The 27,220-nt window shown below is 37.7% G+C and overlaps 1 protein-coding gene across 1 annotated transcript in view; it reads right to left on the bottom strand.

Moving 5' to 3' along the window:
* LOC122802295 overlaps positions 1-26,853 on the bottom strand; it is a 1,020,490-nt gene extending 993,637 nt beyond the window's left edge. Inside the window, exons 1-2 of the mRNA XM_044071943.1 lie at positions 26,292-26,853; positions 24,306-25,859 (exon numbers count right to left, since the gene is read on the bottom strand). Coding sequence (XP_043927878.1) covers positions 24,306-25,859; positions 26,292-26,853 — 2,116 coding nt within the window. The remainder of the gene's footprint in view (positions 1-24,305; positions 25,860-26,291) is intronic.
* Between the last annotated feature and the right edge of the window lie 367 nt (positions 26,854-27,220).

Raw genomic sequence — 27,220 nt, 5'->3', positions numbered from 1 at the left:
GGAGGAGAAGACGTTGAACAAAGTCCAGATGTTGAAGTAGAAGATCTTTGCTGTCTGCCTGAATAAGGCAGTCGTCCAAATAGGGGAAATCTGGATCCCCTGAAGTCTGCAGTAAGCCACTACTGGTGCCAGGCACTTGGTAAAGACTCTGGGCGCAGTAGATAAACCAAAGGGCAGTACAGAGAATTGAAAGTGCCTCGAACCTGCCTTGAACCTGAGGAATTTCCTGCATTCCTGCCTAATGGGAATATGTAAGTAGGCTTCCTTTAAGTCCAATGTCACCATCCAGGCGTCCTGAGAGAGCATTGGAATTAGTTGCTGCAGAGTAAGCATCTTGAATTTTGGAATTTCCAAAAAGGTGTTTAACACAGAAAGGTCCAGAATAGGTCTCCATGAGTTTTGTTTTCTGGGAACCAGAAACAGTCTTGAATAAAAACCTTTTCCCATCTCCGAGAGTGGAACAGGCTCTATGGCTCTCATGGCCAGAAGAGCATCCACTTGAGTTAAGGCCTCTGACCATTGATGTTTTGGCAGATCTGGCCAACCGTGAGCCCTTGGCAAAGTGTGAAAGTGGAATTTGTAACCCTTTAAAATCACGTCCAATACCCATCTGTCCTGGGTAATATGAGTCCAATTTCTGTAAAAAAGAGACAGTTTTCCTCCGAGAGGCATCCAGGTGAAGGGTCCTGTAGCCCAACCGAGAGAGTCATTGAGTTTGCTTTCTTTGAGATTGGGATCTGTCTTCTCCCCTTCTAGGTGAAGAAGCAGTCCATTGTCTAGATCTGTAAGAGGCCTGACCTTGACCACGACCTCTGGAACGTCTATATCTTCCCCTTTGAGGCCTGTCAGACGTGGACCAATTTTTAGAGGACCAATTCCTGGAAAATCTAGGAGGCTGAACTTGCAAGAAATCTTTTACAGTCTGCATAGACTTTGCCTTTTCTTCCATCTTTTTAATGACTTCCGCAGCCTTGGATCCAAAAAGAACATCATGTTGAACAGGGGCATCTAATAACTTAGCCTTAACCTGTTCAGGTAAACTTTGTTCACGGCCAGGCATGTCTCCTGATAACAGTGCCAGGGGCTGCGGTCCTGCATGAAGCATTCAAAGCCTCAAAACCACAATGTAAACTATGTTTGTTCACTTGTTCAGTAGCATGCAAGACATCCTGAAGTTCCTTATCCTCTGCACAAGCAGGAAGGGATGCAAGCTTTTGCTTTAAAACAGACAAAAGAAATTGCTGATACTTAAACATATGAAACTGGCAATTTAAAGCCCTTACAGACAGGGTAGCAGAAGTATATACCTTTTTTTCCCCACCTGTCTAAAGCACGAGAATCCTTCTCAGAGGGAATAGGATTTTTAGAAGTAGCAACCTTAGCAGCCTTAGAGCCCTGAGAAATAGTTTCAGGATCCAAGGGTTTTTAAACAAAAATAAATGAGAGTCAGGAACCCTATAAAATCTATCAGGCTTAGAAGGAGCAGGAGGCATGGAATCAGGATTCAAATTAGCCTCAGAAAAGCATCATCTACAATGTCCAAAACAGGAGGGATAGCTAAAGGCCTATGCTGTGGAAGAAGGAGAAATTGGCTAAGCCTCTTCTTGGAAGCAGAATACTCGTGTCCTTCCCAATGAAAATGTTCCCTCATCTCATGCAAGGTTTCCCCAAAAGAGAAATCCTCAGGCGGAGGCCGAGGGTAAAGAGTCCTCAGCATCCGAATCCTCATAAGGAGGAAAGGAATAGTCCTGATCTGAGGAAGAAACAGAAGATACAGAAGCCTGGTCAGAGGAATCCAGAGTAACATCCTGTCGAGGCCTTTTTCTCAGGAGGGTGAGAACCCTAATCATTGTAAGCAAATCTTCAGCCATCTTTAATAATTGCTTTTGTGTCCTGGGAGTAGATTCAGAAGCAGCTTGAGCAGGAACTTTAGACTTAACAGGAGTCTTTGTCTTTGCCTTTGAAATAGTGATGTGTAGGCCTGAAACCCTCAGAAGCCGGTACCTGCACAGCGGTTCCGGACCCATCTGAAGGAGTGGCGTCCGAAGGTCCTGCAGCAGTTAAAATAGTGGGCCTTGATGGCTCCCCATGGGAGTCCGTGATCGCCATCGGTTCAGAAGTGGCGGACGACAGGCTGCAAAAGCGCCTCACTGACGACAGCCGAACCGGATGCTGGCTCCAGCTGCAACGAGTCCTGTTTGGACCTCGGAGGCCTGTCTTTGTCTTTGCGCTTCTTTTGAATTCGGTAGTGTCCGGCGACATTCTATAATTGAAGCGTCTGCCAAAATAATTTAAAGCCCAATGATAGTATGAGAATTGAACCTGGCACAGAACCGACAACAAGAAACGTCGTGGTCAGGGCCTAAGCAAGGTAGACAGTAAGAGTAGAAATCTTTATGAGGTATTTGTTTCCACACGTTATACAATTATTAACTTTTTCTGACATCGGAGGAACAAGAAAAAGATTGTACTTAGCTTTGAGAAGAGAAGTAAGAACTTCGGACCGACAACAACAAAATACGCTGTTCGAAAATCGCCAACCAACGACTTGCGAGCTGCTTTCCACCGCACGGCAAGAAAGACTGGAGAAGATGGCGTCGGCTGAGGGCTATGTACCAGAGTGTACTGACGTCAGGGTACCCAGACTTTGGGATTCTGGCCGACCTCGGGCTGCCTGCCGGCAGGAGCACCCTACAATTATGACTGCAACAGTGAAACACGAAGAACATCGGGGCTTCCATACATGAGGGATTGGATAAGTAAGGTATTAGCTAGTTTTATCTTACTTTGTTTGTCGATGCAGAGTTTATGTCAGGATAGTTTGCCTAGTTTGAAATGGGTTTTCTTTACTGTATTGAGTATATGTTGTTCAAAGCAGAGTTTACCATCAATTGTTATTCTTAAAAGTTTTGTGTATTTCACCTGCTCTACTTTACTTTTGTTATGTGCAAGTACCATGAATTCTTTGCCAGGGGGTTTGATGAGAATAATAATAGTTTAGTTTACTTGGGATTCAGCATTAATTGGGCATCATTTAGTCAAGTTTCTACAGAGGAAAAAGCATCTTGGGTGATTGTCTGGAGGTTCATGAAATTGTTGGAGGAGGGGATGATGGTTGAATCATCAGCATATTGAATCAATATGCATTGTTGGGTGGCTTTATTTAAATCATTAATGAATATATTAAAGAGTAATGGTCCTAGAATGTACCCTTGGGAAACACCTGTGTTGTTTCCTAGGTATTCTGATTGCTGGTTTTGCCATCTGACTGACTGCTATCATTCAGGTAGGAGGAGAACCAGGTAACCACACTTTGAGAGCATCCAAGTGTCTCTAAGTGTTGCAATAGCTTAGGGTGTGATACTGTGTCAAAAGCTTTTGATAGGTCCAAAAGAAGTACAGAGCTAGATAGGCCAGCATCAAGAGCTTTATTCACAGTATCAGTGAAGGAGAGTAAAGCTCTGGTTGTGCTATATATGGATAGAAGCCATGTTGAGTAGGAGCTAGGAGGCTGTTGTTAATGAGGTGATTTAGTAGTTGGGTTAATAGGTAGGTACTAGGCTATCGGCCCTGGGGCCTATACAAGCCCAGCCAAAAAGGTACCCTGGCATTTGCCACCCATTTTCCTGTGCCACTTTCGTGCAGAGCCACAGAGGTGATCCTCAGGGTGAATTTCCTATTTCCCATCCAATCATCATTATATACATTTTTCCAGGAGTTTAGATAGCAGGGAAAGAATGGAGATAGGCTGGTAGTTTGAGAGATCATGATCATTTCCCCCTTTATGTAGTGGGGGTAATAATGGATTTCTTCCATAGCAGGGGAACGTAAGATTCAGCGATGGAACAATTGATGAGAATACTGACAGGATAAGCTATGGCTCTGGCTGCAAGTTGTAAGTATTCTGGTGATAAGTTAGCGGAGAGTGAGCAGGGCTTTAGTTTGGTTAGGAGTTTTAGAATTTGGGATGTAGGTACAGATTGCAGTGAGAAAGGTGGGTTGGGTGGTATACTATTAGAGGGGGCTGTAGTGTGTATAGTGGTGGATAGGGCGTCTGTTTGTGTGGTACTTTTGATATGAGGGTTGGTTTTTGAGGATGGATCCTTGATTAGTTTGCGGATGGTTTCAATGAAATGGGAGTTAAATATTTGCTCTATCTGGTAAGGGTCCTTTTCTGGAGAGGGAGATGGGGTTTGAATGTTGCCTGGCTTAAGAAGAGAGGATATAGATTACCAGAATTTCTTTGGGTTATTACTTTGGGAAGATAGTTGTGAGGAAAAGTAGGGTTTCGAATCAGTTATGATACTTTTTTTTGCAGTATTTCTAAGTTTTTTGAAATTTTGTTCACTTTCTATAGTTCTACATTTTTTCCAGGTTTTCCAGGCTTCGTCTCTAGATAGGAGGGTTTGTTTGGTATACTTAACCAGGGGCATGGTTTGGTTTTGTTCACTTTATGCAAAGAGGTGCTTGGCTATTTAATGTACTAAGAAAGATATTGTTGAAGTAATGTACAGTGTCATCTAGGGGCAATGATTTTAGTGGGGACCAGTTTTGAGATTGCAGGGTATTGATGAATATGTTTTGGTTAAAGTTGGCAAGGTTCCTAATAGATTTATATGTGTGGGGTTTGTGAATGTGTAGTTTTGTTCTATGGGTGAATGCAGTTAGGTGGTCACTTAAAGTATTTGGAATGGTAACGGTACTGGCGTAGTAGTGAGGGTGGGATAAAAGTATCCAATCTAGTGTAGCTTCGGCTCAGGTGTTTAGTGCATGTGTAGGCTCTGTGATAAGTTGTGTAAAACTATGGAAATTAATGCTAATTTTAGGAGCTTTGGAGGTTAGGTTTTGTCAGTTGATGTTAGTCTCTCCTAGTATGACAGTTTCTTGAAAGATATTTTGGTTAATCCAACTTAGGAAGTCCTCTAAGTGGGGGATGTTTTGACCAGGGGGGGTATAGATGGTGATGATACAGAGTTGTTTGTTGGGGTTTATATGGAGGGATGTTGTTATAATTTTCACATTACTGAAAGTGGGGACTGGTTTTGGTTGTTTATTTATTATTAAGGAGTCCTTATTAACTAGGGCTACACCCCTGCCTTTTGTTTTGGTTTCTGTCATTGTGAAGAATGCTATAGCCTGGTGGAAGGATTTCAGAGTCAGATATATGTGTTTTAAGCCAGGTTTCAGTTATTGTTACTATGTCAGGTGAATGGTGATGTAGCCAAGACTGGAATTCAGTAAGTTTGTTACAGAGACTTCATGCATTAATTGTAACAAAGAATAGATCACGGGCTTTAGGGGAATGAGTATACTTTGGTAGGTTATTTGGGCCAGGATTGGGGTGAGCATCTCCACATTGAGGTGTTACTAGGAGAAGATGTAGTATTGTATGTGGCTGTAATGTTTTTATTATAGATAGTAATGGGTAATGTGTTACTTTCAGTTTGGTGTTAGTTAGGGTGATATGTAGTTTTTAAGGTGTTGTTTGCTAATAGGGATGATAAGATGTTGGAGTAACTTTGTAAGTTATGTTGTGTGAGAGTAATTAGTGTTGAGGATGTTAGAGGAGATGCTTTTATTCTAAATGTTAGGTGGTGAAGAGGGATAGTAGGAGTAGTACTATAGTCAGGAGAAGTAACATTAGTAAAACTCTTAATATGTGGTACATAATAGAGTTATAAGGGCTTGAGATAGGTTGCAAGTGGTAAAAGTAGGTAGTGAGGAGGTGTTTTGCTATTGGAGAGCAAGTGGTAGGGTAGGGGGAGGGGAGTTTAATGAGTGTAGGAATGGTATTGGTGAGGTGGGATAAAAGGCGGGGTTACAGGACGCATAAATGCAATGGAAGTGGGGTGGGTGGGAATGAGGGTAGCGTAGGGGAGAGGACTGAGCCGAAGCAAAGCAGAAGGTGAACAGAGCGGGATGCATCCGCTTGCTAGTGCTGCAAAATAAAGAAAAAACATCTCCACAGGCCAGCAAGGCTAAGGTAGGAGAAATCACAGGAATGGGTGGCAGTAACTAAAGTTTACAAGTGTGCATGGGATAGAAACTATAGATATACAAGCACAAATTACAAATGTAGCAATTATATAGTCCAAAAAAATAAAAGAAAGTTATCACACAGCGTATATACCTAATATGGGAGGCATAATTAAATACTAGGGAGAAATGGAGGTTGGGCAGAACTCTAAATATTAGGAAGCAAGTAGCTGGAGAGGGTAGGGGACTGGCCTTGCAGAGGTTCTGAGTGGCATGCTCCCAGGGCTTAACAATATATAAAAAGTAAGAAATAGTTATGCATACAGTTAAAACAACTGATGAGGTCAGGATGAATGTAATTCCCGGCTGTTGCTTCCTCGGCCGTATGCACTAAGGAGGTAATTAGGAGAGTTTTGGTGGAGAACTAAAATAAAAATGGAGAAGGGGTAAGATACTAGGCTAGGATGGAGGAAAAATATGTAGAGGAGAGGCAGCAGCATGCACACTATGTATAACACGTGGCAGATAGTGAGTTTCACTATATTACAACAATAACCTATCAATGGTACAGGACTAAATCTCTTACCTCTAGCATTTAAAAAGTTCAATGGTATGTATACATTTTCAGAGCAGTTTGTAATAACATAACAGAGCAAAATGGCAGTGGATAAAACACCAGTTTAAATAGACAGCAAAACCAATTAGGCTAAAGCACTATTTGGTTCTATCCAGGGTTCTATCGTTTGCAGTAATAAATGGAAAATGTTAAAAATAAATGCAGTGTATATAATTATGCAGTACTCATATGCCATTTAATGACAATATTTTAAAGTAATGAACATTCATTTTACTTAAAGACACAAAATACAAATTTAGTTAGTAGCTGCAGATAATTAAAATTGTTGAAGTGTTTTGTTCTGGTGCATTTACTTTAGGTGTATATCGGAACTTCTAATGTTCTAGAAGGTATGAGATCTCAGCAGCAAACAGATTTTTTTATTTTTTTTGATATGTTATATTCATACTATCTAAAGTTTGTCAATTTAATTTAAATTAAACAATATAAGGTATGTGAACATACTGTATTTGCAGGAATAGCATACTTAGAAGGAAAACTACAATTTCGTAAGTTACAAAATACTGCAATTTATTAATAAGATACTTTATACATTCTTAGAGATTATACATCAGACTGAAGTGCACATTTCAGACATTACTTTCCAAAGTAGCCTGTTGCTAGCATGATTTCATGGAGATGCTATACTGCAGATAGGGAAACTATGTTATCTGCTGGTGAGCCAAAAGTTGGGGAACGTATAACCTAGAAACATGCTCTACACAGTGTATAACAAATCACATATTCGTGCATGTGACTACTGCATTTGCTCTATATCTCTTGCTAGCTGATGAAACAGAGCACTCTATTATGAAAGGTGAACTGAAACTGACCTTCAGTATATTTCACCCTTTCAGTTAACCCTTAAGTCCTGAGTTATTGGTTTATGTCAAATTAACTACAAGATAGTCAAATATCTCACCACTATATCAGTGGGTCAATTTTTCATATACTTGACCAACTACTGTTTCATAGATAAAGAAATAAACTCCTATGTTAAAGACTGTTTAACTAGCTGGCTCTCAGAACCCAAGAAGTTAGGATACTGATGATAATATTCACAAACAGGCTGGTCACTAGCAGAGCAATCTACTCAAGAATTAAGGCCAAGGAATTTTATAACCTATTAAAAATGGTACTAGACCTGGTAAACTGGTGTAATGTCTCTATATATGGGTGTTAAAATTTAGTTTGCAAAGAACAGTATATCAACTGGGAAACTAATATTCATGAAAATAATATGTTTGATATAATTTCTAAGAGTTTTACAGTTTTATAATTAATATCTGTATTTTTATTGTTATTTTATTTAATTACAGCTATATCTAAACGTGTTTCTTTATATATATATATATATATATATATATATATATATATATATATATATTACTGTGTTGTTTGTTGTAGTTAGCCATAGTGTCTACTTATTACTGTTACAAGAGTTAGTAGAGACAAAGGTATACAGGACATTTTGAGATTGGTGAAGGGATCTGAAATATATTATTTTCGGATAGTTATATTTTTTTAGTATGAATATAAATTGAATATAAATCTATTAATAATCATTAATTATAGGCACAATATTTCTATGATTATAAATACTAATATTTTATAGATGAGTTCTTTATATTGTTAGTTTCTTTTAATAGGATATAAACTTTGTAGTATTAGTAGTTAGGATTTGGTTGGAGACTTGATGTGGAATCTTACTAGCTTTTTGGATTTGAAGAGAATATATTGGTTTACATAATATTAATAAGTTTATATAGCATTTGTGATATTAATATTGTTAAATGCCGAGTGTGCTTTAATTATTTGATTTCTAATCTTGTATTACAATTAGGAAGTAACGGCAATTGTTTAGTTGTTGGTAGTGAAATGGGTCTGTTAATGAGTGGTTTGTATGATTATATCATCAAACCAGGAATTTTTTACTCCATGATAAGTGATTTGAATATTTTAAAGTATACAGTTTTGCTTTTAGTTTTCACATATTTGTCCACAACAAATACCATCAGTACTTGGTCTTTATCCTTTACACTAAACCATTTTATAGTAGTTTTAAAGATGTCTTTCCTAAATGTCTGTTTATAAATGTATCTCATTAAACATTAATGGACTTAATAGCCCTTTAAAGAGGAGTAGTTTCAATAAATACTTAAAATTACATAAAACTCACAAAATCTTCTTACAGGAAACACATTTATTAACTGAAGATATAGACAAATTGTTGTTGAAAGACTATTCAATCATTTTAGATCTAAAAGAAGAGGCACTCTTATACTTTGGAGAAATTCATTAGCTATGCCTAGAGTGGTAAATAGTAACAAAAAACTGGAACTGTAAAACTACTCTGTCTTTTAGTGAATTTGTACATTTGCCTAAAATTGTTTGTAAAAAAAAAATGTTAACTATAAAAATGAAAACATTTAATGTTATGCATCAGTACAGAGTAGTTTTACAGTTCTAGTTTTTTGTTACTATTTTTATTGCTATGGCTAAAACAGACCAAACAAAAGGCACTTGTAATTTAGGAATAGAGTCTGGAAATGGAGCATTAAAAAAGATAAAATAATTCGTAATAATATATTTATCCATCCACAATGCTTGAGCAAAATTTCTAAATTCAGTCTAAAATGAAACTACCAATTTACACCCTGTTGTCTTATGAAGCCAGTCTGCATATGACTGTTCATTACATCATCATTTTCCAAATTTTATATATTAATTTGATTTTATGAGGAGTTAAAAATATATGAAGGAATTTCCAAGTATACATTTTCCAGTAAAGAGAAAATTAAAATTTTCCTGCAGACATTACAATTAAACTTTTATTCATATCAGATAAAACTGTTTTATTAATTTTTAATGGGAATTCCAAAAAGATGAATCTGTGGAAATGAATTATATTCTTATAATCCTGTATATTACTGATAAGTAAGATTTACCGCTATTTAAATTGCTACTGATTTTAAAGAAAAATTCTAGAATCGTGGGTATATGTTTTGTTTGAAAATCCAGAGAGACTTAATCAGTGACATATTTTTTTTGCAAAACATTCCCTAAAACCTTTTAGTTCCATTATATAAGCAGGAATTCTTTGACAGTAAATCAAATTGCTAGGCTTCAAAGTAATAGTAAAAGTAATAGTATTGTGGTCAGATAAAGTGCATGATTTTATCAGCACATCTTCAGTTTTGGCATACAAACCACTGGAAATGAAAACTGTCAATATTAGAGTGCCAAATCTATATAAGTAATGCATGTAATTAAGAGATTTTGTTGATTTTAAATCATATATATCCCATATATTTACTGTAGAAATAAAATGTTCTAAATATTTGGCAACTGGGGACAATCTGGGTTTTCTATCATTTGTAGCATCCTTACTAGACAAAATGCAAGTAAAATCACCCGCAATAATCATGTGATTTAAGGGAAGGGAGGAATTGAACAATTTATGTAATGCTGGATTGATAGCTATACAAAAATAGTTTTCTTTCATATAAATGTATTTTTGCCTATGTTTTAAGTGATAATTTAATAAAGGTGCTAAAAAAAAAAAAAAAAAAAAGACACAGGTATGTCCTTCCCTAGAATTAAGGGGTCAGACATTTTTGTGTAGCTAGCTCTAGCTAAGTAATAGTGAAAGTACATGTTTCAGTTAACAGTGCTGTTTGAATTGTACCTATCTTTAATACTCCAGGTAGCCCTAATAGCTACAACAAAATTACACTTATTTTTAATTAACTGCAATGAGATACATCCCCAATCCACCCCTTATTAACTGTAGTGACTTCAGGGTGCTTGTAAACTCCTTGCAAACAGCAAAGGAAGCCACTGTCTTCTGAATACTAGGTGGGAAATAATGGCAGTACATTTGATAAATTACTTGCTGCACCCTACAATACACAGATAGGTTAATAGATAGGTTCATAGATTAGTACTAAGCTAACTGTCCTTGTGGGCCATTTTAAGCCTAGCCAATTACTCCATGTGAGAATCAGACCCTGCACCTTGTGTCTGTAAGGTAAACACCTTAAACATTATGGAAACCTCCCAGACTAACTGTATAGGCAACTGTTACAGGCAAACTAACATAACTGATTTCTATGGCACTGCTGTCATTGTTTGACCAGAGAACTGTTTGCCCTACTTGAATAAATTTTACCAACTGTTTGCTGGTCTGCTGCCAGAACTACATTTTGAAAAATGCAGTTTCATAAGACCTGCATTGGAGAATATAAGAAAGTGATATGCAGTTCCTTGAAATAGCTTCTGCTAGTTTTGTAATATAATTGAATTATATATTGCTGCATTTGTGCAACAAAGCAATCTTGTTATCTTTGCACTCTGAATAACTCTCAAAATATAACGAGGTAATTTGAAAAAATAAATAAACTGCAGCATTTCTCCAAATCATTGTTTGGGGACTACAGCATTAGGGTTTAGATATAGATAAACTGGCCATTAGTTTGCGATAATTAAGTATAAATTAACTAATTTATGGAACAGCTGCCTGTAACCTGCAGTAAACTTGAGTGTGTAGGGTGGGTGTAGCCTTGATTGGTCACAAACAACCATATATTTTTTGCAAAATCTGCCTTTATGTCACCATAGTCCAGTTTTGCAACAAGGGAGTAGAGAAACATATTTTCTATCAAGGTAAAATGAATCTCTTCTAACACAAGGATTTGAGGGACTCCTCGAGGGGTCTCCAAGATAATGAGCTGCAGTTCGTCGGATGACTCAGTCATCTGTGAAGCCTCAGGAGACATTCTGGCTTCTGGTGGGGTCATGAGAAGACAAATGGCATACCATGGGTTTGACAACTTCAACGGGTATGTCTGATTCTGAGTTGATGGAAGGAGAATCCTCTCTAGGTCTTTTAATTTTTTTCTCAGGTGGATGCTCATACCTTCCGACATGGTGGAGTGGGCCAAGATTTTCAGAAGTTTGGTCCTGAGGAAGGTATTAATTGTGGATCGCCTAGACTATAGAGTTTTAGGAACAAATAACTGGCAGATGGAGCAGGATTTATAGTCATGTTCATGGCCTTGACAAAACAAGCACTTAGTGAGCAAGTCTTTGTTTGGAATTTGTCTACTACACTCACACTTATCCCTCTTAGCTGACATCTAATAACAGTCATTAAAGTTTAGAAAGGAAGAACCCCAAATATGGCACTCATTTGATCTGGCAAGTGAAGCTGTGACACCAAGTGACCAAACAATTACAGTCCGTCAGGTGGAACAACCTTCATTTTGGGCTGGTAGCAAGATAGTCTGGGGCTCTTGTATATATGTCTGACTTTATTCCCCTATGCCGATGAACTGAGGTCATCATCCAGATGCATGTCCTAGGAAAGTAAAGCTTTGGTACCCCGGCTGGACTTCAGCGAGCTACAACCCATCTATAAGAATTCTACAACAGTGACTCAGTCAGGACATCATATTTCATTTGTGGAGAAGGAAGTACAACATGTATCTTTTTAGCATTCTTCTTTCCTATGAAAAACATCAATAGTAAAGCATCACTTGTTTTCATTGGTTATTTAAGGAATAACATTTATGCTTGATCTTCTACTCTTATTTCAGAGTTATTCACATTTGTTTTGTTAAAAAAAGGTTTGATTTTTTTGCCTGTTTCTAAATTAACTGTGATGAATGTGCACATAAAACCTTACTCACAATAAAGATAAAGTTATTTTGAACAAGTTTTGTGTTCATGGTACCCTGTTATTCTCTTTTGTTTTTGTAATACACCATTTCCTTAAAATATTATGCTAAACAATGTGGTTATTCCTGGTACCCTGTTATCAAGATATTGATACAATATTACTCTGCCCGTGGGGAAAAAAAAGAAGCCAGTAAAAATTTAAACATGTAAGGCTGGCAGTTCAGAATTATGAAAGTTAAAGTAGCAGCAGAATATACTTTATTCCCAAATCTATCAAAATCTTTCCTATCATTGTCATTGGGGAATGGGGTTAGTATTCACAATATATTTAGTAGCAGATGGTTTTGATAAAAAAAAAATTGCAGGATCTGATTTGAGATTAGAAAAAAGATAAGGATGTGTCTGAGAGGTTTGTATAACTTGTCAGACTTTTTAGGAGCAGGGGCTTGACTGTCAGGCATACCACAATCTGTTAAGAAAAGACCCTCTAAATCTAATAAAACAGGAAGAACAGATGAAGACTGAAAAAATCCACCTGCAAGAAATTATAGTAAATCTGCTATGTGATATGGATTTCATTATTTTCCTACAGAAACAAATATTTCATTTTAGTTACAGTTTCAAAAGTTGGCATAATGGTTAAGGTGTTTACCTTGCAGCCACAGATGTAGAGTTTGATTCTCAAATGGGATATTTAGCTAGGCTTAAAATGGTCTGCAAGCCTACAAACCTAGGAACTTAAAGCACTGTTTCACTAACATACCTCCAGCATGTAGGTGTGCAATGTACTCAAGAACAAAACTAGGTTGGGTTGTATGGCTAGACTTACAAAGATCCTGTTGATTGATAGCCTAGAATAAACCTATGGACCTGTAACTCAACAGAGAAATCAGCATAAAAGTTCTCCACATAATCTTCAGCTTGAAGAGAATTCACTGAAGAAAATACTCTTTTTCCAGTCCACATTCTTCTGACTGAGAATCAGTGTCAGGAAGAAAGGGAATTATTTTTCTTTTTCTATTTGAGGTCAGTGAAGAAACGAGGATTTAGAATATTAAAGACTGAAAACAATCCTATAGCAAAAGCCAGCAAGTCTTCCCTGTCCATAGTGACAGAAACAGGAGAAGTCAAATTTTTAACTTTTTGCTTTCTTTTCCAGGGGATACACCCCCCCCCCCCGAAAAAGACGAAACCATGGCAGGAGAATCAGGCACCTTAGCTGAGCTATGCAGTAAGACTTCATACACTCCTTTCTCCAAGACTTGACAGAAGTGGTTCTCCCTTGCCTGGTGAAGAAACCCAACAGCTGCCGAGGACATGTCTAACTCTAGGTTCTTAGTAACTTCTTGAGCAGCTACACCAGAAGGACCAAGAAACAATGATGATCAGTCTGAGGAACCAGGTCTTACCACAGAGATCACTCATAAGTGACTGAGACAGTGAGGAATCTGGCCTGATATCTGAAAACTCAAAAGTAAATTTCTTCTTGAGGATGGGGAAAGGAAAAACTAAGGAGAACAACAATTGCTCCATGAACAGCCAAGAAAATAGCCTGAAAAGCAGTAAGTGGAGCCTGGGTGAGTCAGTAAAACTCCTAACAGAAAATGTAATGTTTTGAGGTAAACTTTTCTATGACAGTTCCCAAAACTACAATACCTGCCCTTATAACAAGCAGTCTACAAAGAAATGTAAAAAAAACATTACAGTAAAAAGATGTTTACACAGTTTTTTCACACAAGCATTCCATAAGGTAAAATCCCTTTACATGATAAGACAGTCCATAAAAATGAAATTTCCTTGAATAACATACATCCACATATATTTACATATCTCTGTGTGTATGTATATATATATATATATATATATATATATATATATATATATATATATATACACACACACACACATATATATATATATATATATATATATATATATATATATATATATATATATATATAAACTAGAGAGAGATATGTGAATCTATTCACATTACTCAAGTAGCCCATACATCAACCTAGGAAACGTCAATCACAAAAGGTTGACAAACCAGAATCAACACTCTACTACACATGTGCCGAGAAAGAATCTCAGTGCATGCAATATTCCTAAAACAAAAACAATGAAATATCAGCATTTTTGCAGAGGGCAAGCCGTCCTGCATTCCTTACATCCCTGTTAATTATATATTCTAACCCTGTGTTCACACAATCCCTGGGGAATATTCCCCCTAGCTAAAGACTGTCGATGTCACACTCCTGTCGACCATCTGCATATGCTGAACAACTGCAGCAGAGATGTCAACCAACATGTATTTTGACCAATACAGGGTACTCATATTGGTGGTGCTGCGATACTGTTGTCACCTCACAGTAAGAAGTTGTCCTGTTCGATTCTCAGCTAGAGCATCTTCTGTGTGGCGACGTGTGAATGAACGTACCTTCGTTGAAGGTTGTGCGTTAGGGCCGGCAACTCGGCACATAAAAATCTACTGCCAATCATTAGCGAACTGGAGTTCCACTGTGGCGACCCCTAACCGGGAAAAGCCGAAAGACACAACATATATATATATATATATATATATATATATATACACACACACACACACACACACACACACACACACATACCTACATATATATATATTAATGAAAAAACAGTTTGCCTTCATAAAAATGATGACACGAAAAGGTTTTCCCCTGAAGGGTAATTATCTGCCCAGCCATGAAGGAATGCTAGATGGCCACCAGTTTCATGAAGACAGCAGAGGGAGTCCTTCTCTGCAAGAAAGCTTTAAAGCTTTTGGAGCCCTAACTACTACTTTTATGTGGCCCCCTCAAACCCCCACAGTGATTAGGGTGTGTGAAAGGTGCCCTTAAGCTTTGAAAGCTAGATAATGGTCATATCATTGGTAGGATATAACCCATGCAGCTTAGGCTACTGCAAGAGTGATCTAATGCTGAACATACAGCACCACAGCTAGAAAGCAAATAAGTTTTCTCTCCCTCTCTCTCTCTCTCTCTACAAACAACTAAGAAGACCCCATGTGAAGCACTTGCATGCAGTTCTGAAGACATCATCTTCTTAGAAGTACAGCTTGGATACAGGCAGTAAAAATATGATGTGGTCTTTATCAGAACCATATAAAGCTAAATTAGCATAGCTCAATATATAGAGCTGAAAAAAATTGGGCATGATACCATTTTCCACTCAGGAATCATAGAAAAACTCACTAAGCTAGGCATTAACCCCTATATCACTAGGTGGGTTACAAACTGGCTCACAGGTAGAACCCACAGTGTGAAAGTAGCTGACTCCAAGTCAGACTGCCGATCAGTCACGAGTGGAATCCCACAGGGTTTGGTCCTGGGTCTTCTCCTGCTTGGTATCTACTTCTCTGGCCAACAAGAAGGGACTCTGGCTGACAAAGTTTGCAGACAATTTGAAGTTGGGAGCTATTACTAACTCCCTACCTGATGTTGATATCCTACAGAAAGGCCTCACTGAGACCAAAGACTGGTGTCAGAACCATGGCCTTAAGCTGAATGCCAAAAAATGTATAGTCATTCCCTTTGGGAAAAACCTAGTTCCCATGAATTACCACATCAATGGTAGTCAACTGAACACAAAAGGCGTTATAAGAAATCTGGGAACACAGGTTGACAGCAACCTCTCTTTTGATCACCACATTGCCACTGTGGTCAGAAAGTCCATCTATGTGGCATCTCATTACTAAGGATTTTGCATCCAGGAAGAAAGAGGTCATTGTTTCCCTCTACTCTTCCCTCATTAGGCTAATAATTGCGTACAATGCCCCATTTGGCATGTACCTCACCAAACACCTGGAGAGGCTGCAAAAGTACCTCACAAAGAGGATCATAGGCCTTAAACATTTGTCCTATATGGACAAACTCAAAAAACTCCAACTATTCTTGTCTCATATCGCCTACTTAGAGGCGATCGCTGCTTGACTTACAAAGCTCATGTCTGACCCAGCTCTGTTAGAAATGCTACATGTAAAGAAATCCCAAACCCTCCACACCACACGCTCCAGAGACCTCAACCTCATTACCACAATCAACAGAACAAGCTGGAGGGACAGGTTCATAATCCAGAGATTGCCTATGCTGTGGAATAGACTTCCCATACATGTCAAGCAGAGCACCTCAGTGGCCATCTTCAAGAGAAATCTTGATGGGTGGATAGGAAATAGAAAATTCACCCCAGGGATCACTCCAGTGACTTTACTTGACAGAGGTAACGGGAACTAAGGTTGGGTGGCATGATGCCAGGGTAATCCTATGGGCTAGGCTTGTAAAGGCTCAAGGGCCATTAGCCTAGTACACACCTATGAACCTATGAGAGAAACATGTACTTCAAGGGATTCCACAGTCTAAATTGGCATTAAAATGCACAAAAAATCTGTATGAGAACAAGAAGATACAGTTTGAAGACACAGGATGAGCATATTGGGGATTGTAGAAGGGAGTCCTTTTTTACAAAAAAAGAATAATGGATTATTTTCAACAGCCATGTTGAGGAGATTAGATCAATAACTATAACAGACTTCACTAGTGCATGAGACAGGCATAATTCAATTCAGCTAAACACTGGAGAAAAAGAAACTGCAGATAAGAAGGATCTGCAATGTATCCTTTAAGTAGGAAAATGCACAGTCTGCACAAGTCAATCAGTGCTTTTCTACTAGAAAAAATCTGTACAGCCTTGTTTTAAACAAAATCAAATGTTCAGTTCAGATAGTTGACAATCAAAACACTGACTTTCAAAACATTGTGGACAAAACCCTGAAAGCTAAAAGTTCACAATCTACTAAAATTGTAACTTAGATTTGTAGAATCATGCAAAGGGAAACAGATATACATTTTGTCCACAGGGTGTGCAATATCTTAAACAGAAGGGGAGCACAGAGTAAAGTTATCCACAATGGAGGTGCACAAGACTGGCACCTCTGCAAAACATCACTTCATCCTTTTTTTTTACACTTTACTTAGGTCAAGTTTTTGACATTTCGGTTTTTGTCTTCAGCTTTTGCAAAGTTGACTTTCTGACTGGCTGCCAGCTTTCCAGATAGGAAGTGAAAATCAAAGAATATTTTATGTCCAAATTCCTGCTGGCTAACTATGCCAGGCACCAACTAGCCATACTAAAGTTCATCCTCACACTTATTTTCATTTTGCTCCAGTTAAGGCCAATGCAAAACTGTCCGCATTGCAAACAAAAAAAAACTTTGCACATATGCAGATAAACAACCACCACATCTGCTCTCTCCTCCTGCCAAGGCAATAATTAATCCCAGAGGAACACACACTGTTTTTTTTCCCCTGATGGAAGGGTACTGTACATTCTGTTTGAACTGTAATAGTCCTCCCACTTCCAACCCGGAGACCTTTTCCCCAGTATCCACTAATGCAAAATGACCTTACAAAGTTCAATTTTGCAGTTTTCATTAATGCAAGCTAGGGTGTGTGAAAGCACAGTTCTGCTTACTCACAGAAGTACAGTTATTTATTTACTTATGTATGTATGCAATTATGCATTTATTTATTTATTGTGTGGGAGGGCCTCACCTCCACCTAGGCATAATCCATCTGCAAAAGACATCCTATACTCTTCAATTAAATTAAATCATCTCCACGTTCACTTCATCTCATGGAAAAGGGGAAAATAAGTAGGTCCCTATCCAACTCTACTATCCCCAGCAGTTTGTATAAATGTAAGTGGTGAGACCATTTTTTTTTTGTTCTCATTATTTTTAAACAATGCATGATAGTTACCAGCATTCTGACATCATACTCAGTGTAAATGGTCAGCTTTAACTATAATCAGCATTACATAAATTGTAGCAAAGGTTTATGTCAAGTTAACTGGTAATCAACAATGGAAGAGTTCATTTACTGATCTTTATAAACAATATCCTTAAAGTCTTAGTGTAACCTAAAAAAAACTGCACTGACGAGCAAACGCCTAGGGTTTATTAGTCATCAAACCCTATATTACATAGAGCTTACTCGTTACACCTAAAAAAATATCTCCCCCTACATCGAATTACATGCATGCTCTCTCTCCCCACAAGATAGGTTAGCAGTTGTGAAAGATTCACTGCAGACGAGTGGATGCTCTGACAATGTATTTCAGTGAATCTCCGGCCTATCAAATAAGTCCCACTACAGAATTAAAGTCAGTGCATCTATTCATACTTTCATGAAGCAGTCGGATGACTGTTCTTGGATGACTACAAGGATACCTACACATTTTAACATGGTATCCAGGGCATGAAACTTCTCAATAGCCAACATGCCTTCATCTTGCTCACCAAATCTATTATCCTATGAACCTATGATTTTAATTTCTCTTTGTCAGCTCTCCTTTGAAGTTGTGAAATCTGTTAACACATGCTATCCAGTTTACCTTAAATATTTCAAGTACATATTACTATTGCATTCTATTTCATTTCACAGCAGGACCTGCTCTGCAACAAAGCCTGAACTTTTTCTCAGTTTATGCTTTGGTTATCCTCTGTTGCACAAAAACAAGTGAGCAGCAGCATTGCAATAGACCCTCAAAGAATCTCAGGTCTACTGGCATATGAAATTATGATATGACTCTGCGTATCAGTGTATAAATGAAAAATGTTCTCCATTAATATCTGAAAAACTATCTTCAAAGAAACTACTTTAAGCTGCATATCGTATGCTGCCAGAAAATAATTTACTTCTGCAATTGAGCCAAGGATACATAAACTATTGAACAATGCATAGGCGATGGGCTAAAAGTATACTGACACCCTACTAGAGAACAAATGTTCTCCAAAAAGGTGTTACTGTACAAATATCACCAAGTACAGAACAAAGTCTGTCACTTCATGGCAGCATACTAATCTGTGACACGCAGAATGAAAAAAGGGAAAATGCTACCATTCTTTACACTTGCTAAATGTGGCTTTGCTCTTTAGTGAGTCTTAAAAAAGTAAACAAAATAAAAAAGTAACACTTGTTTGTAAGAGATACAGAATAAGAGCGAGACTGGCAAGAGACAGAAACGGAGCATACAACTGAAAGACAGAGAGAGAGAGCAGAGGGAGTGTGAGCACAATAAACAGAGCACATATCCCTTAATTTCTTCACTCAAGAATTCTGGATTGAACAAATGCTACTGGGGAGAACCCAGAATCATGGTCATTCTTTAAATATAACAGATGCATCTTCTGAACAATAAGAAGTATGAAACATTAATGTCCGGCTTTAATGGTCTACACTTACATTAATCTTCTATGATTACCAGAAAATCAAACACTCGGGGCACTTAAGAAACATGGGAGGTAGAGCTGAAATGCCTTACACTCCTTCATTCATTTGATCACACAGAGACATCTGAACAATAATTTGTTTTTCAGGCTTCTCCTTCAATGACAAAGCACCTCCCTCCCCTGCAGTATCTCTTCCAAGCTCTGCGATAGCTGCCCATTTAAGGTTTCCTTGGTGCTCAGTGTGACTTGCACACATCAGTGCAGGCTCAATACAGTCGAGCTCTATGGAGTAGATACCTAGTGGTCCTGCTAGGTGTCACCCATGTGGCAAGCCACAGCTGCCTCCTTCTCCCCAAGATGAGCAAGCAGGCCATGGCACCTCACTTCCATCCTACCCCGCCAATTCCTATAGGAAGCCAAGCCACTATGTGAAGCTGCATCATCTGGAGCACAGTCAGGACTTTATTCCTTTATAAGATGGAGCAGCTAAAGCTCAATAATTTGTTGGTTCAGATACAGGTCTCAAGTGGTGGCATTTGTAGAGCCACTGGTTTTACAAAGAAATATGAGGTCAAACAGGACTGGGTCTTTCATAGCTAAAAAACTTATGACAGAAGTCACCTCAGATTAGCTGGTAGGCTATTGAGTAAAAGGACAGTGGTGCTTATTTAACATGATAGTTGAAGTATTGAAGGTTTTTAACGTTCTTAGAAATAAATCTTTTTTTTTTAATTTGGGCAATATGTTTGAATTTGTACATACCAAACAGGGAAATGTGTTTGATGATAGGTCTGCTAAGAGAAAAGTACAGCAATACGATGACTTCCTTGGATCTTGTGGATATTGCCTTGGAAACTGACAGGGCCAGAGGAAAGGATTTCTTGACTACAGTGGAACCATGATGACTAAATCAGAGACAAATACAGACAGAGAAAGTACCCAGGTCTCTGAAGAGAAGCACTATTTATAACACATGAGGTTTGAACAGCGTTTTTGTATTTAGCTTGAGATTGTTCTCAACAGGTATGTCATATGCCATCTCTTACACAGGCTGTTTATAATCAGTACATGAGTGGATAGTAGTGCCCAGCTTGCAGTCATCAGCAAAATTAGTCAACTACACTTCTGGGGTATTGATTTGGATGTCTGCAAAATAAATTCAAAACAGATGAAAGCCCAGCACTGAACCCTGTGGTACCCCACTAGTTACAACTTTCATACCTTGGTTCTGCAGGATAGTCAATTGGCAATCCAATGGACAGCATAGTGGTTTATGTTAATTTTATCTAATTTTTCAGTAATGGCAGCATGGAAGAGCATGTCAAAAGCTTTGTCCAAGTTGTGATAATCAGTGTGCATGAAGTGATCACTGTCCATAGCCTTTGTAACCATTTCAGAAAGTCTTACTAGGTTCAGATGACAGGACCTGCCCTTCACTAAACCAAAGTGCTTGGGGTCAAGATCACTTAAGCTACCAATCACCAAATTAAATAGTTCTGCTATGACAAGTTCCATGGCTTTGTATATACATCTGTTGAGACTGACAGGCCCCATACAGGGGCCTCCCATGTGTAGAGGAAACACAATGGCTGCTCTCTAGGGATCAGATATCTTAGAGGGTTCAAGATGGCCACTGTTCCATGAGCACTGCAAGCACCTAGCACTCTGAAATACCCTAGATTATAATAAACCCAGAAGACAGTGCAGACTAAAAAACAAATAAACACGACTGAATATCTATTCCAGATAACAAACAGCATTCAAAAGAAGGGAAAAAGAGCAACAGCTTCCTTTTAAAATAAAAGGATTAACAAAGATTCTATAAATCATCTGTAGCCGTGTAGTGCTGTGGCCCTGCAGTCATATATAAAGTCTGCAAAACTTACCTAAAAGCAAGATGTCGAAAGAAGAAAATAATACGGAGACTTTAACAACTAAAACCAAGTTCTCGATACTAGCCTCACCAGACAAAGACACAACTCCAAAAAGACAGAGGACAAATAAGCAATCTGACAATTCCAAGCCTGCAAATAAAACCAAGTCAGAACAGCCAGCTAGCCTAGAATATATAAAAACAGCTTTATTGCCCATTCAACAAGCAATACAGGACTTATCCACACAGTTTCAAACATTTGGAGACTCATTTAATTAAATTCTAACCAGAATTGAAAAATCTGAAGCAAAAATATTAGAAAATGAAATAAAATTAGACTCTATATCTTAGAGAAATGATTCCCATGACAAAGAGCTGCAAAGTCTACAAGCAAAAATAAAAGATTTAGAAACAAGAGCTCGGAGAAACAATATTATCATAAGGGGAATCCCTGAAACTGTGTCACACATTGATCTAATACCAACTATCAAACTCATACTAAAATCTTTACTAGATTATTCTGAAGCAACACAACAAACAATAATAGAGAGAGCCCACAGAGCTCTAAGAGAAGCTCAATCATCCTTGAGACCAAGACCTGTGTATGCCAAAATCTTAAATTATCAAGATGTAAATAAAATACTCTTTGCAGCAAAGAAGAAAGGGACACTCACCTGGAATAATAGTGGAATTTCCTTTGCTCAAGATCTGCCTATTCAAATAAGGCAAGCAAGGCAACTTCTATCTCCATACTGCAAGTTTCTGATAGAAAAGAAAATAAAGTACCAGATGAAATACCCAAACCTTCTAATTTTCAATGTAAAAGATGTTAAATACATGATTGCTAACCCCAAGGAAGCAAAAGAGACTTTCCTGTCAGTTTTCAAGCAGATTCCACCTCCAGAAACTAAATAAAATGCCTAGAAATTAAAAATGACCCTTGAGGAAAAATCAGACTGATTTGTGGGTGTTTTGGATGGGATACACACCCTGAGAGCTTCCCCTTGCTGCCTAGGCCCTTAAATCATCAATGGGAGCCATGAGGAACACAGGAAAAGGAAATGAAAACCGGGTAGGAACTAAAATTCAACTGCCATTTCCGATGCGTGTAATATAAGATGACACCATTTCCCAGGAAACTGGTATGTTAAAACAGTCCCCCTTTGAGCTCAAAATCTTCACTATAAAACCAAAACGACCTAAAAGGAAGGTACAGCAAGACCACAAAGTGATTTCTGACTCAAAATCACAAAAATTGACATAAAACAATTAATAAGTCAACAACTGACTGAAAGATGACTAGTAAAGCCTGCAAACATGACTTTGAAGAATCAGAAGAATAAGGTACTGTTTACCAAAACAAAATTATGACTTTGATTCTCCAATATAAGCTTATTGTAAAGAATCCAGTCTTAATTTCTGGATGTGAGTCTGGTAGAACCAGACCAAGTAAATGGTTCTTGATTGAAATAATGATGTTTAACTGGAATAACTGCAGGACTGAGAGTTTAAGCAGTTTAGAGGAGAGGAATTATATGACAATATGAATATAACCTAATTGACTGCAGAAGTTATAAATATCTAAACAAGCAAGTCTTAGCAGTATATATACTTGCCTAAGCTTGCAATCTTTTTTTTCCACTCATATCCCCACTTCTATTTAGATGCCAATAAAGCAATCTGAGTTTGTTATAGATTGCTACAGAAGAATGCCTGAACACAGAAGCTGGGTAATTTATATATATAAGAAGAGGGAAGTTAAGAGAACTATATGGAGAAAGATCGTTTAAATATGACATGTCTGGCTTAAAAATATAGGTTACATTGTTGTATATTTAGCCATATCAAATTGAGAATTTGATCATTAACATATTGTTTAAAAATGCACTTTAAGGAGGAATAGATCATAAACTTATAAGCTGTATGTCTTGTACTTTAACCGCTGCACTCTAATGGTATAACAGTTTAAAGGTTGAGACTAGGGATATGAAGCAACAGTGTTTTTTGTAGAGAACTAGTCTGTTAAGCTTTGTTCGTATTGTATTTAGTAACATAAGGGGGATACCATATCACAAACTTATACGTAAAGAAAAAACACAATTTAATACTAGTTGGAATCTTATGGTACATACTAAAACTTCCCCAAAACCTCTTCCTGCGCGTTGGCAATGCACGGCCCCCAACGATATAATGCCAATAAAAAACACACAATTGGAGCCAGCACTTGGTGATAAAAAATTGTATTGTAGGATTAAAGCATCACAGCAGAAAAACTACATACCGGTTTCGGCTGGTAAATTACACAGCCTTCATCAGTGTATCCAAAATTCACAGTTCTTCCTGCCATTAAATAAGTAAGCATAAACACCCATTGGTGGAAACATTATAAATATTCATTAAGTCCTGGAGAGAAAAGCCCACCCAGCTTAATGATCCACTTTTTTTCTTTTCTATTTAAAATATCATGCCAACCAGTTTTACTTTTACGATCACCTTGAATCACATCAATAATTGAGAATAAAAATGTTGCTGAGGGATGTAACAAATGGTGTTTGTATAGTGCATTGGTAAGTTTTTTCTGTTTAATGTTACTGTAGTGTTCAGAAATACGTAACCTTAGGCATCTTGAAGTTTGACCAATATAGAATGCACCACATTTACACGTGGCCAAATAAATGGCCCAATCAGTACTACAATTGCAAAGATATTAATATCAAAAACCTTGGAACAATTGCTTGAAAATTCCTTAGTAGTACACATATATTTACAATTTACACAATGACCACAGGGAAAACAACCATACAGACTGTGTCCAGAAATAGTAGTTTGTATTTTGATCCTGCCTCTGTTATCCCTGATTTTATAATGATTAAAATGAGATTTCAAATTTTTACCATTTCTGTATGAAAACATACATTTATCAGGGATAATCCTGGCAACTTCTGAATCACTCTGTAAAATGTTCCAATGACGCCGTATAATGTTAACAAGACCCATAGTGTTTCTCCCATAAGTAGTTGTAAATCTGAGTGGTTCAGGTGTTGTATTGGCCTTCCCTCTATCCTTATATTGAAGCAAGTTATTCCGCTCCATACCTTGTACCTGACTCATGGCATTAATTACAACCCCTGTCTTGTAACCTCTTTGTTTAAACCTGTGTATAAGATCCTCCGAGTTTTTGCGATATGTGGAATGTTGAGAACATATCCGTTTGGCTCTAATAAATTGGGATTTTGGAATGTTGTTGGCTATATGGGGAGCATGAAAACTTGTAGCATGTAACAATGAATTGTACTGGGGGAACTTCCTATATGTCTCACTCTCAAGTGTACCATCAGGGAGTTTACATATAACCACATCCAAAAAAATCATCTTATGGGCATCATGTTGTTCCGTAAAGCCTAGACCCCATTCATTGTTATTCAAATATTCCACAAAAGCCAGCAAACTAGACTCAGTACCCCTCCACACCAGCCAGATGTCATCAAGGTAACGTCTCCAAATGTCCAATTCAGGAAGGAAAATATTTCTGGTAGAATCATAAATCAACTTGGTTTCCACATACGCCATGAAAAGATCAGCGTATATGGGGGCAAAAGAAGCCCCATAGCCGTTCTTAATTTGCCAATAACAATTGTCTTTATAATAAAAAACATTGCAAGTAAGGACATATCTGGCCATGTCAACCAAGAATTCGTTAAATGAAGCATCATATAAACCAGAATATTCCAACCAATATGCCAAGGCCCGGCCAGCTTGATGTGGGATGTTGGTATATAGGGCACATACGTCTAGTGTACATAAATACCAATCTTCTTCCAACTGAGCATCAGATATGATTTGTAAAAAACTCGTGGTGTCATTTAGTCTTGACCGAAGACAACCCAACAAAGGTTTAAGATATTTAGTCAAAAATAAAGACAGGGGTTCGGTTAGATATCTTCTTCCCGACACTATGGGTCTCCCCGGTGGATGTGTAAAATTCTTATGCACTTTTGGAAGAAAGTAAATATATTGGGAATTGCAATCCTTCATTGTCAGTTGATATGCAGTATCTTTAGAAATTATACCCCTATCCAAGGCATTTTTGAGGAACAATCCAATACACTTACTAAATCTATGTATAGGGTCATGTAACATATGGTTATAATATCTTGTGTCTGATAATTGTCTCAGGGCCTCCCTATTGTAATCATCCCAATTCTGTATTACAACTGCCCCACCCTTGTCTGCTGAAGTGATCACAATTTGTTTGTTATTCTGAAGTTCCAGTAGGGCTTCTTTTTCACTAAAAGTTATATTATTATATTTCCATGCCAAACTTGAACTATGAAAATGAACATCCTTAAGGACACTATTTTGAAATTGGTGAACCACAGCATTCATGGGTGGTGAGAAATTGGATGCATGATAAGTAAATTTGTCCTTTTCACAATTGACACCAGAATCTGCAAAAAACATTTATAAGATAATCAATCTACAGAAACTCGACAAATCCTGTGCAAACATTTCTTCAGAAATAATGGCACCTGGAATGAAATTCAGGCCTTTATTCAAAATTTTCACATGTGCATCATTTAAGACATAATCAGACAAGTTTAAGATATTATTAACAGGGTTTTGATTCAACTCCCCAATGCCATCTCCAAAAGTCCCTGTACATTGTGTATTCTTTTGTGTTTACCACCCCTTCTCGTTTCCCCTAAAGGGCTACCCCGGCTTCTTTTGGGCAGTGGTGATCCTGTTGCTGTTAAGGATTCATTGTCAGTACCTGATGATGTATCATCGCATGATGTAGATACATTCTGATTATTTTTTCTCAAGATGGATCTGGGTCTTTTTCTTTTCTTATCTGATGTTGGGGGGTTATTAAACCTGACATGTTTGGATTGAAAAGAAAATGGATTCCCGAGAATAGTCCTCTTGATCTCTATTAAATTTTTCATCTTGCGCACTGTAATTCCGCATCATATTTTTCAGATCCTGAGCCACTCTATTCAATTTTCCTTCAAAAGAAGGCTCTTGTTCAAAATTTTTTAACTTATCTGCCAAAATCATGATTTCAGACAGCCCCTTATCTATAGCTCTATTATGAAATTTATAAAGTTCAACTACAAAAGACATTGTGGCTTCATGTTGAATTTTTGTCCATTTTGTGGTTAGTTCATCATCTGCATCACCCACATGCGGAGCAATCCTAATCCTTAATCCCCTAGGGGTAATATTTGCTGTTTGGTAAGCTTTAAAAAGCTTACTGTGCCATACATTTGCACGTAAGACCCTGAGTGATCTATTCAAGTCATCAATTAGATATTGACTTGTAATATCAGGGTTGCAATTTTCCAACAGGTCTGCATTCCCATCTTTGTTTGAGTTCAAGCCAAAAGCCCTCAGATCCTCACGATCAGCCACTAAGCCAGAGATGAGACTAGACAGATCCATAATGGTAAAATTATGGGCTAAAAAGGATTTTTTATGTAGCTGTCAATAATGGTCAGTACAAAACACCACGACAGCCAAAATATATTATTAATCAGGACAATAGCAGCTTAAAAATATACCTGTCAGATATTGTAAGAACAACAGCTGCGTCCAATAAGGGCTACTAATAAAGATGTGTTGGTGCAGAGGATGATGGCCACTCCTTTAATAATAATGAGGCCACTGAAAGAGGCTGTATAAACCAAGATTTAGGATCAATACCACTAAATAAATAGAGTGGACAAGGTTCTGCAAACCATACATCCAATGAAAAAACAGGGCCAACAAAGTTGGTCCAAACAAAAATCCGGACCCCAAATCCTAATGA

This window comes from Protopterus annectens, chromosome 5.part0, assembly GCF_019279795.1.
Source record: "Protopterus annectens isolate FY-2018-M chromosome 5.part0, PAN1.0, whole genome shotgun sequence".
Lineage (NCBI taxonomy): Eukaryota > Metazoa > Chordata > Ceratodontiformes > Protopteridae > Protopterus > Protopterus annectens.
This window is presented reverse-complemented; position numbering and strand designations above follow the sequence as displayed.